Source organism: Melozone crissalis, unplaced genomic scaffold (genome assembly GCF_028551555.1).
Source record: "Melozone crissalis strain CALT ecotype California unplaced genomic scaffold, PUWL_Pcris_2 ptg000029l_1, whole genome shotgun sequence".
Classification (NCBI taxonomy): Eukaryota; Metazoa; Chordata; class Aves; order Passeriformes; family Passerellidae; genus Melozone; species Melozone crissalis.
In genome coordinates, this window is record NW_026535807.1 from 106214 (window position 1) to 124039 (window position 17826).

At 42.1% G+C, this 17826-nt stretch overlaps 1 protein-coding gene across 1 annotated transcript in view; it reads left to right on the top strand.

The window, feature by feature from the left end:
* Positions 1–4542: 4542 nt before the first annotated feature.
* FGD5 (FYVE, RhoGEF and PH domain containing 5) overlaps positions 4543–17826 on the top strand; it is a 75182-nt gene continuing 61898 nt past the window's right edge. The window contains exons 1-2 of the mRNA XM_054280907.1: positions 4543–4621; positions 11976–14913. Of these exons, the coding sequence (XP_054136882.1) occupies positions 4609–4621; positions 11976–14913 (2951 nt within the window). The 5' untranslated portion in view covers positions 4543–4608. The remainder of the gene's footprint in view (positions 4622–11975; positions 14914–17826) is intronic.

Below are 17826 nucleotides of genomic sequence, written 5' to 3' on the forward strand. Positions count from 1 at the left end.
TTTACTAAATTATTTCACTTTTTGTAACATGCAGCACCACTTTACTGCAATAATTGTAATGCTTTTGTAGAATAACGTTAAAGTAGGCCTGATCGGCATGAATCCCTGCCAATATAACAATTTTTCCCAACACATTCAGCCTTTCAGATGTCCCAAGCACACTTACAAAGAGAAACACAAGGAATTAGCTATCCTATGTACCCTGTGCTATAGATCTACACTCTTGGGTTTGCCAGGTCACCAAGACAGATGTGTTGTTGAACCACTTCTCTGTGTCTTGTAGTTTCTTTGGGGGGCATACTACCAGCTAGAATGTACCAGGTAATATCAAAATAACATGAAAATAGGTGATTTTTCAGGCAACTAAGACCAGATGCATATAAAGATTTATAAAGCAATGTTGGTTTCTGAAATTCTGCCTACTAGGAACTAAGTTTAGCCCAATGTCATTTTGAAGTCAAATGCACCCTCTTCCCTCACCCCCAGTATTGTTAGTTCAATGCCAGAAAATTTCTTTTAGTAAGGCCACTGACACAGAAATAGTGATAAAGTAACTCCAAACCCCAAAAATCCAAACCTATAAACCATAAAGAAAAAGAGACAGAAGGGTCAAAGGTCATGAAAAATGCCCTGAAACACTGCTTATAAAGAAGCAGACCTCATCTTGGCAAACACCTCTGTGGAATAACATAAAGAGGCTTAAAAATAACAATTAGGATGCTTAGGTAGTATATTATGATAGACAGACTCTATAGAGCTCCATTAAAATGGCAAAAAGAGTGCTAGCTTATGTTACAATGATAAAAAAATAAGACTCCAGCATGCTAGATAGCTTTGATCTAACAGGGCACTCAAGCATATGGAGTAACCCTACTTAAAACAGATTATATGCACTTGATTACCTTTAAACATGTACTTAAAACAGCTGCTGGATGGGGACCTATAAACCTAGAACATTCATCTGAGTTTTAAATTCATAAAATTTGTCAAATGGGTAGTTGGGTTATGTTAATCCCTATTATATTATGTAATCCTTTGTTAAAAGACATCTCAGTATTAAAAGTTAGTAAAAATTATTTTTAAAATATATGCTTCATTTATTGCTATAGATTACTTAATAAATTAGATGTGTCAATTCCACCTCCCATCAATTAAGTCATGGGTTCTCCCTGGGGAAAATGATTTTTCTGTTCTGAACTCTGCTTACCTCAAGGAATGTGTTATGTGGTGTAGACTCCACCCTTTAAAACCTTAATTGCAGGATATGCTTGCAAAAGCAGAGATTCCTCTTCTGGCTGCTGAAACTTGATTTGATCCTTAAGCATCTCCTGAACATGTTCACATGCATTCACCTTCCCATTCTTCCATTTATAATACAGATCATTCCCCATTATTTTTCAAGAGGATTACAGAGTAAGCAGACAAATTTCAAGCCGTTATTTTATGGTTCTTACTTGCCTTTAACTACAAAATTCTCACAACATTTCATCATTTCAGTACAGGAAATTGCACCCTGGATTGTCTTTTAGGCTAATAATAAAAAGAATATAAGGCTTTTGCTTACTAAGTACACTTTAGTTGCACAGATTTTCGGGGGTTTTCCCTGTTGAATCCAAATTGTAGTCTAATTGCCCATGCAACAGTTCTTGGAGCCCAAAATTTGTCTGAACTGCTCAAGAACACATTCCTTGGTGAAGAGTACAATATCTTGTAGCAGTGTATTGGTTACATTTTTAACCACCAGAAATCAGTTCAAAATTCAAACCAATCAGATCTGACAAAAGAAAGGAGTCAATAACTCTTGGAGGTACCCTGGCACCATGCTCTTCCCATTAGGAAGCAGATTTGAGCACAGGCAGTCAGAAACTTGTGAGAAGCACTCAGCCTGTACAGAGCTAGGTCCCAAAATTAACCTCGGGCAATGTCTGCTCCTTAGCCAGGCTTTGAGCTAATGGCATGATGTTAGGAACGGGAGTTCCTAACTCCTGACAAGTTCTCGTTGTCGTTTAATATAGGGTTCTGCTGGAGTGTTCAGCTACTTCCACAGAAAAATGAAATTTTTCACAAATCAATTGTTTGGCTCAAAACCTATGAAGTATCATGGTTCTTTGTCCTACAGTAGACCAAAAAAGATTTTGTGTGAAGGGCACTATAGAAATACTATATTAATTACAACACCATCTAGTCTAATTGCAACATCTCTTTTACCATGGCTTTGTTTAGATAGTAACATATTTAACCATTCTTCCACTATGTATTTAGGTTTGAGGAAACTTTGTAGTCTAGACTATGTTTTTCAGTTTATTTGGAAATAACCCCAAATTCTGCAGCAAATATTCTCAATTCTTCTGTGAAAATTTGTTTCTTGCCTTCCTGCTGCCCCTTTCCCTACTGTTTTTGGTTTTTTGGGTTGGTTTTTTTTTTCAGCTGTTTAACCAAAATGTTATTCTCCTGGAAAACATATTCAAGGAATTTTTCCCAAATCACTCTTACTGTGCTTGATTTTTTTAAATTGTGCATTCTTTTTCCATTGTGTCCCATAAACTTTTTCCCAGCATTTACAAGATCTTAAATCTGTATTCTTGAAGTTATTTTACATGCTGCTTTGTATTGACATCTTATTTATTTTGCTTGACACAGACATCAAGGCTGCAGGTGGCAAGAATAAAATCAGGGATCAATACATGAAGATGGGAGAAGCTTGCATGACAGCTGGTCATAGGTGGACCAGGGAAACCCATTTTGTTCCCTGCACCAGGGCACAGACCAGACACATTATGCTGTGAGGGACTATATAGGCCTTTATGTCAGTCAGAGTAGTAAGGAAAGAGCTGCTACTGTGAATTTATCCACCTCCAAAACCATACAGCATTGCAAATGCATACTTAGAGCCGTAGTGAGACAACCAGGGTCCTCCAGAGAATCAAATTCAGCATTCCTGGATACCAGCTTCAGTGGGAGTCACTCAAGCCCGTGCAAAGAATTCCCATTTCTGCTTCCCATTCCCATTTCCCATTTCTGCTTGCTTTCTCTCTTGAGAGGCCTGTGTGCTACAGTGCAAGGCACCCTGCGCCCCATCAGTCACAATGAGAAAAAGGTCAAGAAAAAGAAAGGTCAAGAAAAGACCTTTTCTGTACTACAGAGCACCTGCCAGCAGGATGATGTTAGTTATTAGGCTCTTTGCAAAAACACAACAGCATTTAAAATTAAGTTTCTCTGGATAGTGTTAGCAATTGTCATGGTTCCTGGGGGATTCAAAATGTCAAAGTAAGAACTGACAGCTTCATATCCCTACTTGGACACTGGGCAAGTATAATGTGGTACTTCTCCCCACTTCTCTCCTCTCTCTGCTGGCTTGCCAAACTCTGGGTTTGCTGCAAACAGCCGTCCTGCTCCGGGAAGGAAGGGTCCGTCCCAGACTAGGGAAGCGGATCTCGAGGTCAACTTCAGCCCTCCTGAGATTTCTTAGCCTGGGGGGGGCGGGGCGGAATCTGCCAAGTTGTGCTTACTTGCGTGAGCAATACCAGCCCCACAGGGAAACGTAGCAAGGCGATATAATGCCTCCATTAAGAGGAAGAGGGCGATCCAATTTTGTTTGGGTGTTAGTGCTGCTACCAGCCCGAAAACTAGGTGCTTGCGTTAACTTCGTTGAGCCAGATGCTGACTTATGGGAGAGGGCTGCAGACAGCATCCTACAGCTGCCTGAAACTGTTCTGAGCAAGTGTGGTTTGTATGCGAGGGACCGTGCCTGGCTCCTCTGCACTCAGATCCCGCTTCCAGCAGCAGGTGCTGTCGGCCCTGCAGGGATGCTCCTGGTTAGGGAAAAATGCCTGGGGCGGGGCTGGGGCCTCCCCGAACCTCGTTCTCTGGAGGGTCCTAGGCTGGGGCCGTCGTGTTTCTCAGGGGAATGGAGTGGGTGGGTGGGTGTGTGTGTGAATGAATAGATTGAGGGGGATGGATGGAAGGGGGGAAATTATGGAGAGAAAGGACGACTGGGCAGGAAGAAAAGGATGGAGAAGGAAAAAGATGTAAGGAGAGGGGGGAGATGCAGGCGACACGGAGAGAGTAGAGAAAGCGGGAGAGGGGATGGAGAAGGGGCTGAAAGGGACCATGTAGAGCGCAAAGGGGGACCAAGGGCGGTGGAAAGGGAGTGGGGACACGAAGGGAGGGGGGGGCACACGAAAAGGAGGCCGGAGGACCCCGCCGCGCCTTTAAATATTCGCGCGCTTGGGCATCCGTGCCGCATCCACGTCCTGCACTCCCCACGGGGACCCCCGGACTCGCCCCGCGGCGGGCGCTGCCTGCACGCAGTCGGTCGTGCCCCGCCCGGTCCGGCCCCGCGCGCCGCCGGCCGTGCGGGGCCCCGGCGCCGCCACCGCCCCCCGACGGGCCGCGCGCGGGGCAGGGCGGAGGCGCGCGGCGCTGACCGCCCCCGGCCGGCACCGCCACCCGCCCAGCCCGCCGTCCGCGTCCGGCCGTCCCGCTGCGCTCCCGTGCCCCCGCAGGGGCTGTAGGGCCGGGCGCGGCCTCGAGGGGCGAGGGCGGCGGGGCCCCCGGAGCCATGCGCTGAGCGCCCGGAGCAGCCGGCGAGCCAAGTTGGGGTGGAAGATGAACAACGCCGGTAAGTGCGCGGGCCCGCCGGGAAGGGTCTCTGCTTCTGGACATCTTCTCCCCGGGGCCGGCAAACGCCGGGCGGGCTTCCTTCCTTCGGCTCCCTCCTTCCCTCGGGCCGGCACATCCTCTCACCAGGATAGACCCCCTGCACAGGCACAGCTCCGCCGGGGCTCGCGTCCCCCTTCGTCCCGGCATCCCTCCTTCGGGGCCGGCAGGTTCTGGGCCGTGCCGCTGGGGCTGCCACCTCTTCCCCGTGCACCCTCCGTCCAGGGCCGACCCTCCTTTTCCCTGCAATCCAGCAGGTGCTCGGTGGCTCCCCGAGGCTGTGAGTGCCCATTGCTTGCCCAGCCATTGAAGGGTCAAGGCCGGGCGAGGTTAGGTGTTCCGAGGGCAACCAGGCTGGCAGACCGGGGAGGCTAAGGGACATGGCTGTGCACCCACTACTCCCTTGGATACACTCAACCGTTCACGAAGTTCCTAGAAAATCTGCTGTGAGTTTCTTTCCAAGAGTATATTTTTGGGGGAAGGTTATGTTTTTTGCAGAATTTGCTCTCTAAGGCAAACCCAAACCCTTCCTCCTCCTTTCTGTTAACTTTTCAAATTTTTCCTTGATGGAAACTAGGAAGGTGAAAGAGACGGAATAAGGGAACAGGCATTCAACAGTTGACACAGAAAAAAGAAGCCACTGGAAAATTGGGGCAAACTTTAAACTGTTCACCAAGACTTTCCAATTTTCAGGGATGAGGCATGTGTGCGAAAAGCACAACAATATAGGAAACAGTTATTGCTAACTGGAATTATTTAGAAAAATTTAAAGCTCTTTCTAGAATTAAGGATGAAGAGCAACAGATCTTCTTTGTTAGCCCTAAAAATTTCCGTTGTGTTTGCTTGTTCCAGGTAAACATTGCTGGGCACCTCACTTGCCATGTATGGGTACATCCCAAAGCCCAGAGATTTTACCGCTAGATATCTTGCCCTACAACTGTTCTATGTTGGGAAACTATGATTCATTGTTTGCCAAAGCATAGTAACATAGGATTGGAAAAGTTACTTTCTGTCAAATCCAAAGTTATACCACTCCTCTGAATTTAAAGCAAAAAGGTTCTTCTTCCTCTAGTAGTCCTAAAATCTGGTGATAATTCCATTCTGTTTTCTGATCCTGGTCTGGATTCTGTCCCTCCCAAGAGACAAACTCATTTGAAAATGAAGCCATCCAAAAATAACTTCAGCAATGATGCCCCTACCTGTCTTTCTTCATCTCTCCATTATTTAAAACAGACCAGCTCTAATCTACCCCTGTTGTCAGTGGAAGTGCAGGGTAAGGAATATTAGATGTATCCACTAAACTTTATTAGTTTTGAGGAATGTAGGACCAAATGGGACTGCCTTCATTATCAAAAGCGGCGCCCATTGTTATTACTGCTTTTAATAATTCCTCCAATTATATCCTAAACAAAAACTTTTCAGGTAGCTCTCCTGCTACTCCTGGTTTCCAGACCAGATTCAACACCATTTATTCTTGTGATTACATTGTCCTTTTGCTTAAAAATAGTTCTTCTCCTCTTCTGGTGTTTACCTCCAGGTTGTATTTATAGAGTGCTCATATCCCTTCTCAGCCTTTGTTTTGTATGTTTGCACAATGCAAAGAATGTCTCCTCCATCAGTGAAAAGCAGAACTTCCTACTGAATCTGAAGGAGAGGGATATTTATTAACTGGTACAACTTGGGCACCAGCATTAGGCTATCATTGTATTATAGTAAGTAATGCATAACGCCAGTAAGTAGAGTCATATGTGCAGGCATATATGGCAGCCTTGATCCCACAGAACTTAAAATAATGACAGACTGAGAACAGGAAGGGAGATATGGATTATCCTCAGAGATGCAAAACTGATATGAAAAGATGAAGCAATCCACCCAAGGCCACAGGAAATCTGTGGTAAGAGACAAGAGACCAGACCAGCTTCATATATAGGACCTTCTAGCCTCTAGTAATTTTTTTGCCAGGTGGTGAAATGATGTAAAATGAAAAGCGTACAGACGTTAGACTCCCGATTGTTCAGAGATATAAGCAGACTGTATATTCTTTCAGCTGCTACTGAAAGTGATATAGGGAAAAACGTTGTATGGACCTGTCAGAGAATTTTAACCATCATCTTTGGCTCCCAGGAAGCAATATGTGAAACAACAGGTTGTCTGCCTCAGTGCTAAGTTACTGTTGTGAAAACAGAGCCAAGCTGGTAACATCGCAAACGCTTACAATTACATTAAAAAGAAATGTATGGTAGTACTTTAGAACCAAGGTTATTTGTCATGTACCTGTGGTTTTTTGTTGCTAAGCCCACCAGCAAGACTTATATGTGCGGTCTGCTAGAGACAGTGAAAACACGGGAGAATTTTTATGATCAAGATGGTTTTGGTATTGAATCATACCCTTTCCTGATTTTATTGCCTTTTGATTTCTTCCCCTTCTCCAACACTGTTTCATTGTGGAATATTATGCTGTTGTATTATAATTATAGATGACTGCAGTAAAGTTGTATAGTGACAGAAATTTGTAAGGTATTGATCTGATATCCCAGCATCATAATGCACTGATCTGATCATAGAGTACGTGTTCCTGTAACTGTATGTAGCAGCAGAGTGGGGTGGGCTTTGACAGCCCAGCTGATAATATTGCAGCTATGACTTTTAAGATGATAAAATTCCTATGGGAATTTTTGGGACCATTACTAGTGACTATAGGTCTATCTTCACACTATGGAAGATTTATCTTGCTATATGGAGAGTACCTTTGATCACAAGAACACATATTGATAAGATAGATACTTCTCAAAAGTATCAGATTTACAAAGAACATGAAATACCATTTTCATAAATATCTGAGGCGTCTAGGGGCCTGCTGATTTTGACCTCGTATTTCAAGTTCCTGAAGTTTAAATTTGCAAAAGCCATGTAAATATCTAATACCTGTTCAAGTCAAACTAGTACCTGAATCTGGACTGGAACCCCACTTAATAGGAAGAATTGCAGTCCTATATCATTTGAAAATCCTAGTCTGAATACGTTTTCCATTTCAAGTGACTCCCATGCAACTGTTTCCACTTCTTATGTAATTTTTGTAATCTCAGACTTTTCTCCAGTAGTGGGAAAAAAATTATGCACTTGTATGCTGTAAAACAAAGAGAACAAAGAGAAATATTGCACAATTAATAAAATGGAAGAAACAATAATAAATGGAATGTTTCAATGGAAGAAGCATTATTAAGTGCTGGAAATAGAAGCAAGGCAGCGCTAAATGGAAATAAGGGCTTCATTTTTTAAATCAACAATTAATTACAGGATTAAAATATGGTGATACTAAGATGTATAGTCTGCCTTTCACTGACTTTAGACCAAAATCATCTAGAAAATCAGTTTTAACTTCATTCTGATATAGCTATGTGAAATTATAAAGCTCCTGATCAGAGCTGAACAGGACTTTCTCGTGTCCTTGTCTGGATAGTCTCCCTCTACCTCCTATTTCTCAGACACTTTCTATCTGTGGATTTCAATCCCTTCTTCCTGGGCAGAAGCAGTGGCAGATAAAACTTGGTTTCTACCAGGATTCCCAGTTTGGCACAGTCCCATCCCACTGTTGCAGTATTGTCCCTTCACCTGCCGTGTCACTTCCACCCAAAAGCTCTGCAAGTCCCTGAACAATGCATTTCTGCCCTCTGTCCTCAGTGCCTTTGCCATTTTAACAAATGTCTGAGTTGAATTAGTGCCAAAGGCATGGAGGAAGCACAGGTCCACAAAAGTTCGTTGGTCAGAAAATGCTACTTTCACCATCTTAAAAGAAGCCTGAACTGGATTGCAGCACCAGTCAAGGCTGGAACCACTATATGCACTCTGGAGCTATGTACTTTCTTGAGTCGCTAGCACAGACCATGGCCCTGGGACACGTGTACAGTATATCCAGGCAAATGTGAAACCTCAGTGTTTAGTAGTTCTCAGTGGTGGTGTTTTGTAGGTATGGTCCCTTATAAACCCTAATTAAATTCTAGGCTAAATTTGAAATCCTAAATTTGAAATTATTTGAAAGCGGGTAGTTGCGGTATTTCTGGTAATACCATACTACAAATTATATATTGTTTCAAAGAAACACTTGAACAGTGAAGGCTGCATGGGTTGCTTGCTATTCCAGGAGAGCTATACCAGGTGACCTGCTAGACTACTGTTGATTGCTTAGAAACTTGGACGGGAGGAGACTAATGTAATTTAATTTCATATGCATCATCAGGAATAGAATTATGCAGGGTTGCCTGGAGGAAGGTGGGCAAGGAGAGGAAGCGGTCCTTGTCAGTACAAGGAAGCACTGAACAATAAGGGGAGGAGCAGGCTAAAGGAATTTGTATTCCCCAAGAGTTTCCTTTTAAGCACAAGGTGGGTGTGTCTCCCTCCAACATAAAATACATCCTAAAATAAACATGCACAATTATTTGGGAGCATACACGTTACTTATGGTGCAATGTTGCATTTAGAAGTTACAGCCAGAGCCTTTCAAGTGGCTCAGACAGCAAAGGAAGCAGAAATTGAAGCAGAATGAAGTTGTGATAAAAGGCAAGAAGCTGTGGTTTCTTTTGTTTGGGTTGTTTTTTAAATGAACACTTGCATTCCTCCTGTTACCTCTTCCTCACACTGCCACCAAAGAAAAAGGAAAATTGTTTAAGGAGACTCACAAAATGCAAGATCAATGGACAAAGCAGTTAGGAAAAAAACGATGTAAGGAAACAGTAGTGACCAGTAGCTAGCACAAATGGGTAGGAGAAGGACATGACAATGCCTGTTATCATACTGTGAACAGGCTCCATTACCATATGTTCTCTTCCAACAGCAGTGTTACTGAAGGTACCAGAAGGAAAAACTCAAGATTATTTGGTCCTTTTGCTGTACAAAATTATCACTGGAGGAAAAGTGGGTAATTGTTTAAGTTGCATTTCTTTTAAGTGGATGTCTACATGGTTATTTTACTTAAAGGAAATGAGTTCCTGTCATTATTTTATTTCAAATTTGTTTATACGACAAAGCTTGGAAGGTCCCAACACTCTCTAAAGTCCAGTCTTTTCCTCGTTATTCGCTGTTTTGGTACAGACACTCTCCGAAAAGAACAAGGATGGGAATGGAGAAACTTCAAGTTTTGTCACATTCCAGGAACAGACTAATATTTGCATCCTACTCTTGGATATGCGTTCCTAGGAAAGGCTAGGCACTGCAGAAAGTGGTGTAGTACCTCCAAAATGATGGGTTTTTTCTTGGAGTTAGTCCTGAAAATGTTTTATTAGGGTGGTAAAGGTGTAAAGACTCAGTTTTAGCTAATAACAAATTCATTCATTTTACTACCAGAAAGTTAGTTTAGGATGTTCCATGATTTCAGTAACTAATTTAAAAATGTAAAAGGTAGCTCTCGCTGCGACATCAGGCTTACAAGATACTAAACCCACTTCTGTTGCCTCCCTGTTTTTAACTGGCAAGAGTCTCCAGTACTCTACAGCCTTCAACCACTGCCTGCAAAAGAAGCAATGTTACTTCAGCAACGGCTTCTGATTTAATGGGTGGGGAAAAACAAGTTACCCATTTTGTGATTAGACAGACACCCAGCAGCCTAAACCAGCAGTGGATACTGTGAAACACCGCAGTAACTGCAGACTGGTGAATACACAGTTCTCTCTCCCTCCTTTTTCATGAGTTAAGTCTCCCACATGCAGCTGGATAGGATAAAACTCCAGATAAAGAATAATTCTTAAGCGGTATATGCAATAAGGCACCTGCTTATAACAGATTTTTCATTCCTTCTGGGCTGAGATCACTGATTGAGTTTTTAACCAGAGAAAATCTCTCTGGTGTCTCATAACTCTAGAAAGACTGTTTTCTGATTACATCAGAATGCCAAATTGTCAGCTTCTTTCTGTGTATCAGAAGAAATTTCAGGAAGGTTAAGAAGATCAGAAGAAACAGCCTTTTATGTCTCCCAGAGTATAACCAAACAAATAGGCCAGTATTATTTCAGTACAAATTACTCCAATTATACTAGGATAACAATAAGAAAAGTACTATGCCACCAAATATTGGAACAATCAGAGAATCTTTTTCAAGCATTTTACATTCAGTATTCCTTTATTCTCAGTACAGTGCACAGCTCAGTTCTAACTGTCTGCACTTCTATGTATCTAAAGTCCGCATTTCAAAATGCTCTAAATGCAACAGCACAGTAGCTACACTTTCTGAAGCTCGTATCATGATTTTGGGTAGGATTTCACATATGAACAGAGTACCAGTTTTTGTCTTTTGAGATGCTGTTCTGTTATTTCTTGTGTGTTGTGCATGAAGATTATCCATGAAGAATTGCTTCTATCTTTGTAATGATGAAGTAGTTTGTTCTATGCTTTTCTTTACAATGGAGTGCTCTCCTTTTTTCACCAGAATGTGTAAATTAAAATTATAATTAGAGATTTCTGATTGCTTACCTATGTAATTATCTATTGATGGCCAGGAAACAGCAATAGGAGGAAGCCACTTCTCCCTACTTCTTACCATCTGTAACCATTTGTTATGCTGGCTTCTTCACACTACATATTTTATCTCATAAAAAATTGCACCAGGGAGGATCCCTATTGCTGCCTATTTGTGCAGTCTTTCAGCATTTCATTTAGTTTTTGAAGAATAATAATTTCAGGACCAAGACAGCTGGAAATGACTGTGGCAGGCAAGCTACTGAGTAAAATGGTGATATAGATACAATTTAATTCACGTAGCTTCAATCTACTTTATTGCCAGTCTGCTTGATTTCCCCTACATATGTGTCAGCACTACCAGTAGAAACACAAGGCTGGCCTTCTGTTAAATACATAACAATAAATGCATTTACATAAATACATTTAAAGTACATTTTGATGTTTAGAGAATTTTGTACCTCCAAGGCATCCTGGCATTTACAGGAGGGATGGAGGATTTTCTGACTAAAGGGCTGAAGAAGCTGTACACTCAAAACATTACTTGAGTTTAAACCAGTAACTGTCTTCATGTTTTGGGTTGAAGTGTGATACATCCTTGGTTCTGCAGCTGTACATCTTTCCCCAAGTGTGTTAGGGCTGGATCTAGTTCAGTTCAGATGTGACCTTAAACTATGCTCACTGGAATAGCTACAGCGTCACATGGAGGGACAATCCATATGCTTAGCTCCTTCAGTTCTCTTTTCAGCTTTTTGTTGGCTGGACTGCTTCTGCATTACAAGTCACTGATAAAGTGTATTGCAGGATATATTCTGCTGACTTTAATAAGAAACCAAGATGACTGACATGACTTTTATCTCTTTTCTCCAGAAATTTCAAAACCACCATTAGCACCGAAACCAAAGATTATTGGTCATCTTTCTCCAGCACCTGTCTCCAAATTTTCTCCTTCACTGCCAAGAGCTGATATTCTTCACCCGAACTCTGTGTCTAGGGGTCCGAAACCACCTATTGCTCCCAAGCCAAAATTCTCAGCTGACACTGAGGGCAAATCCAGTGTTTCTAACAACAATAATTTAAATAAATGTGCAAATGGGAAACTGCTGTGTCTTGGTGGAGAACTGTGTGAAGGAAACCAATGCAATGCTGATTGCCTAGGATCTGAGGCAGATAATGAATACATTGTAGTTCCTGAAGGTGAGCTGCCCAGCAAAGACTCTAATGATTTGGAGCATGAGCATGATCAAAACCTAGATTCCTCTGTGGAAAATGAAGTCTCAGAAACTCCAGAAAAGGTAGAGAAGGAAGAGGATAACATTGCTAGTAATGAGAACAACAGTAATCGAGAAGTCTTCAGAGATGAGCACCGTAACTCTTCAGCTACTGCTGAATCAAGGGAACCAGACTCTGAGGAGTCATCCAGAGACTGTGATCAGTTCAAAGCACTTTGTGAGGAGTCATTAGATGCCCCGGATAGGGATAGCAATGCTACCAAGAATGTAGATGAAGATGAGGATTTTGTAGGTGATTGTGCTGAAACCAAAAACAGGCAAGAAACTTCTTACAACCTGGAACTGGTCAAGAACAGTAGTGATTGTGAGACTGACAGTGATAACATTTTGAATAGAGATGAGAAAGTAATGGATGATACTTGTAGAGATACCATTGCAATGCCACTGCCTGCAGATGAATCGATCCCAGCTTGTGAGAAGGTAGGGCAAGAGGAGGAACTGCCTGAGATTTTAGAAATGGCAGATGGGTGTCTAGCACAAAATGATGACCGCAGTGTGCATGCAGAGCTTGATTTGAACATGGAAGGGGACTTAGAAAATGATGACTGTGCAAACCCTGACATGCTGCCTGAGGATGCCAGTGAAGAAACAAGTCCTGAATTAGAACTGTGTGGAGATGAACGCAGTGCCAAAAACGGTTTAGCAGAGTTCACCCATCAAGCAGCAGCTGAAGAGGAGGAAGTAGACCCAAATGAGCACAATAATACAAACACAGGAAATGCCAGTGATGGCTGCCAGATCACTGAGAGGAAAAGTGAGAAGACATCAGAGGCAGCCTGTGAAGGAAGCAAAGTCTCTGGGAAAGGGGAAGAAGAAACTGTGAATGCAGAGAATATGGATGACGGGTGTCAGATTGCACCTTGTGAGAATGAATGTCGCGAGGAAATACCTGTGGAACATTCAGTTGAGAGTCTTCAAACAGAAGAAGCCTCTCTGCATGAAGATGGCATGATTTCTGATAGTCTACATTGTAGTCCAGGGACGGAGCCAGAGGTAGAAGCTGTAACTGTTGAAGAGGATAATGAAAATACTCTCGAGACCTCTAAGTCAGATGAGTTGCAACTGAAAGGCAATGAGGTGGAAGCAAACAGCCTCAGCAAAAGTGTCCAAAGTTTGCCTGAAGAGGTCCCACTTGAGGACAACATAGAAATCTGTAAGCATGGCAAAATTAATGTAGAATGTGGGACCAAACGTGTTTTGCATGAAAATCTAGCAGTCCCTGAAGTGGTCATTGTGACTGATGAATTGGAGGAAAGAGAAACTAGCAGTGATTACCTAGATGATCCTTATGTGCTTCCTGAAGAAAATGAAATTGTCCATGATGTGCAGACTGATTTAGGAGCTGATCACAGTAAAAAGGGTAAATTAGGCATGGATGGTGAAAACAACTTGCTGCCCATTGATTGTAAAAGTATTGTCACTAGAACACGATCTCTCTCTGGGAGAATGCCAGGCTATGTCCCAGAAACTGTTCCAGAAGAAACTGGTCCTGAAATTGATTTACCCTCTTCCCGAAATGGCTGTGGGACAGAAGACTTGAGCAATAATTCCTTTTCATTGGAAGGAAAACCAGTGGAAGCCAACAGGGCTTTACCAACCAAGTCAAGACGCTTTCTTTTATATCCTCGATCTTATTCTGTTGAAGGGAGAGAGATACCTATCTCTGTTTACAGAGAAAGTGATGTCTGTATACTGGATGGTGTTAGAATAAAAAGGACAGAAGATAACTTGTCCTTGCCTTGTGTCAATGGTTCCTCAGGTAGTTTTTCCCAGCAAAATCATCTCTCATCGTGTGGGGTATCTACTCCATCCTCAGTTGTTGATATACCACCTCCGTTTGAACTTGCCTACATCACCAAAAAGCCAATCACTAAAAGTTCGCCTTCCCTTTTGATAGAGAATGACTCACCTACTAAGTATTCCAAGAAAAAGAAGTCTTCTTTTAAGAAGTTTCTAACTCTAAAGTTCAAGAAGAAAAGTGAGAATAAAGTTCATGTAGACGTTAATGTTTCTTCTTCAAGGTCCTCATCAGAGTCTAGCTATCATGGGCCTCCTAGGCTGATGGAGCTGGAAGGAAGGAGCCTAAGTAGCTCACCTCAACTAAAATCTCATGTGGGTAAGCTCCGTGCATCTGAGTCTTCCTCAGCTGTTCTTTTCTATAAGGATGGTAAAAGAAAAGGAACGCCCAAGTCCTTCAGCAGAAGTGTGTCAAGGGTGGAGTCCTTTGAGGACCGGTCCAGACCTCCTTTCATGCCACTGCCATTAACGAAACCTAGGTCTATTTCTTTTCCAAATGCTGACACATCTGACTATGAGAACATTCCTGCTATGAGTTCTGACTATGAAAACATACAAATTCCTCCTCGGAGATCCACCAGAGCAGGAACTTTTACTGAGTTTTTTGAAGATCCCAGCAGGGCATTATCTGCTGCTAATGAGAATGATGGCTATGTGGATATGAGCAGCTTCACTGGCTTTGAAAACAAGCAGCAAACCACAGACCAGGAAACAGAAAGGTACTGTAATAAATTATTATGTAAGACATGCTAGCCTTGGCCAAACAAGCAAGGCCTTCCCTCCTAGGTATCCTAGGCAGATTCTCCATGTTGGCTGACTTACACCCCTCTCAGGAAATGCTTACAAGAAAGATTGGAAGAATACAAGATAAGCCTTTATCAGTGAAAAAAATAAAAGACATCAAATTAACTCCTTACTTTGTAAATGAATACTGGATCTGGATCCTATGATTTGCAGGCAGAAACCAAAGAATATTCAAAAATATTTGGTTTATCCAGTGGATCTAATTTTAGTGACTGGCAGGGGAAACGGGGAGAGTTTGCTTTGTTCTTCAGTAAGAAGGGTTTCTGACTTCTTGACTGAATGAAAAGAGAGCCTATATGCTGGAAGGGGCCCTGCTTCATTTTTTAATTCCTGTGAATTTCTCAAAACAATAATATATACATAATTTGTGTTTCAAAGTCCATCAGTTAAATATAGACTAGAAAATCTCAAATCATGAACTAATCAGACTAGACATTGAATTTTAGAAGTTGCTTTAAGGGCTGTCATGGCCCTTGGACAGAGCTGCTAAATTAGAAATGAATTAAATAGTTCTGAAATCATATGCACTGCTAACATTAATAACAACCTTTCACCCCATTCCAGCAGGTTATTTGCAAACATGAAAATGTCTTTTTCAAAGGAACGTAGGAGCAATGCATTCAACACCTTTGAATTTGAACTTGCTGTCAAATTATAGCATACAATCAGTGGAATGCAGAGATGTAAATAAGAAGAGTGTTTTCTATTAAGTTTGTGTTTAACAGGTAATGAGATAACAAGGTGCAAAGCGAATGAAAAGGAATGTCTTTAATGCAGTTGCATTTTGTTAGAGCTGTATGAAAAAGATAAAAATCTTAGAAATAAGGTTTTCATGCCCATTTGCATCCATCATTCTCTAAAAGATTTAATATTCGTGTTTCTTTGCAACATTTATTTTTTCTGCTCGTCTCTCTTGTCATTGTGGATAGAACAAACCATGGGCATTTCACAAACCCCTCTTAGGGTACTTTGGATTTAGGGAGTAAAAGAACTTTTCTGTAATGCCTCTGAATGAGTCTTGCAAACCATTTCTAAGACACAAATGATGTGGGGTCGTGAGTGAGACATGGGAAAAGAGATTGCATTAAGGCCTAAGCAGTGGATCCAAATGCACCTGAAGCTGAGGGGTGTGGAACACCGGCCTGTGGTTTAGCTCTTTGGAGACAATGGCTGCCTGCAGTTTTGAGAGCTCCAGTGATGCTGACATGGGGACATGGTGGAGTGCAATGCAGCTTCACAGCACACACCACCACATCCACAGAGCAGCAAAAGCTACATTACTCACTTGCTTTCAGTGGTTTGCATTTTACCTAGCACACTGACATTTGCTTTTGAAAAAGCTGGACAGTTCTTTGTATCCATGAAACACCACCCGTTGTAGGTAGTTCTTGAAGAACCAAGTTAAAAATATTAGGACTATGTCAATTGCTGTGACTTGGGCCCATTTATGAACTTCCTGTGAAAGCCTGTAGTTTCAAAGGGAGAGCCAATCCAAACTGGTTCAGGAAGTCGCGAGGTCAAGGCATGAACATAATCTTAAGCCTGCTGCTTGTTGTGCATGTAGTTTTTGCCACTGGGGGTGAAATGAAGGCTAGGCTCCTGTACAGCTCCTTTATCAAGATAACCAGGGTGGAGGGGAAGAGCACCAGGCAGACATAATTACTGCTGAGATAGCTATTATTTGCTATATTTTGTCAGCATGTTTTGGACAAAGACATGCCTGAAAAGCTTTGATGAAATGTAAATACACATCCCATGTCCATACACATGCAGTGGCATAACAGAATTGAAGAAACAGTGTATGGCCTAATTGAAAAGCAAAGCAAATTGTACAAGCAGGTGCACCTATTTACACATGCATACATGATGTATGGACATGGATGTTTTATTTGCTGCTAAAGTAGTTTGGCCTAAAATGCCTTGCCATGGATTTAAGATTTCTAGTAAGAATATCTATCTAACATACCTCTACCAAAATGGCATAAAAAATTTCTTTGAACTGCAGCTTGCCCATATCCAGAGGCTTTTTTCAACTGTTTGAGACTACAAGTGTGTTGGATTAAACCCTTGCAATACATGGTTTTTGAGCCCATGAACTTCTTTTTTGTGCATTCACCTGTAGAGCACTTGTGCTAAACATCTGGTTTAACATCTGGTTTACCTTATGGAATTGCTACATTTTTGATGAATAACCAAGTTCAACTCTTCTATCACACTTCAGAGAACAGAACATGAGTGTTATAAAAGATTATTATAAACCAGGAACCTTCCCTACTGTGAATGACTGGGGAACAGCAGGGCAAAAGGGGACTTCGCAGAAACTCTCTGATGAGAAGATTCACTGTTTAAGTTTCTTGCTTAAAAGGACAGACATTTGAAGTTGCTGCTATGCAGTCATCAGGAGAATCCTAACAGCAATACCAGGATTTTAATCCGCTCTGAGAAATACAGTTGTAGTATTATAGAATCACAGAATCACTGGGTTAGAAGAGACCTTCATGATCATTGAGTCCAACCCATTTCCTGACACCTCAACTAAACCATGGCACCCAGTGCCACATGCAGTCTTTTTTTAAATGCATCCAGGGATGGTGACTTCACCACCTCCCCGGGCAGACCATTCCAGTACTTTATCACCCTTTCTGTAAAAACCTTTTCCTAATATCCAGCCTAAATTTCCCTTGATGCAGCTTGAGACTGTGACCTCTCATTCTGTCAGTTGCTGCCTGGAGAAAGAGTGACCTCCACCTGACTACAACTACCCTTTAGGAAGTAGAGTGATAAGGTCGCCTCTGAGTCTCCTTTTCTCCAGGCTAAACAACCCCAGC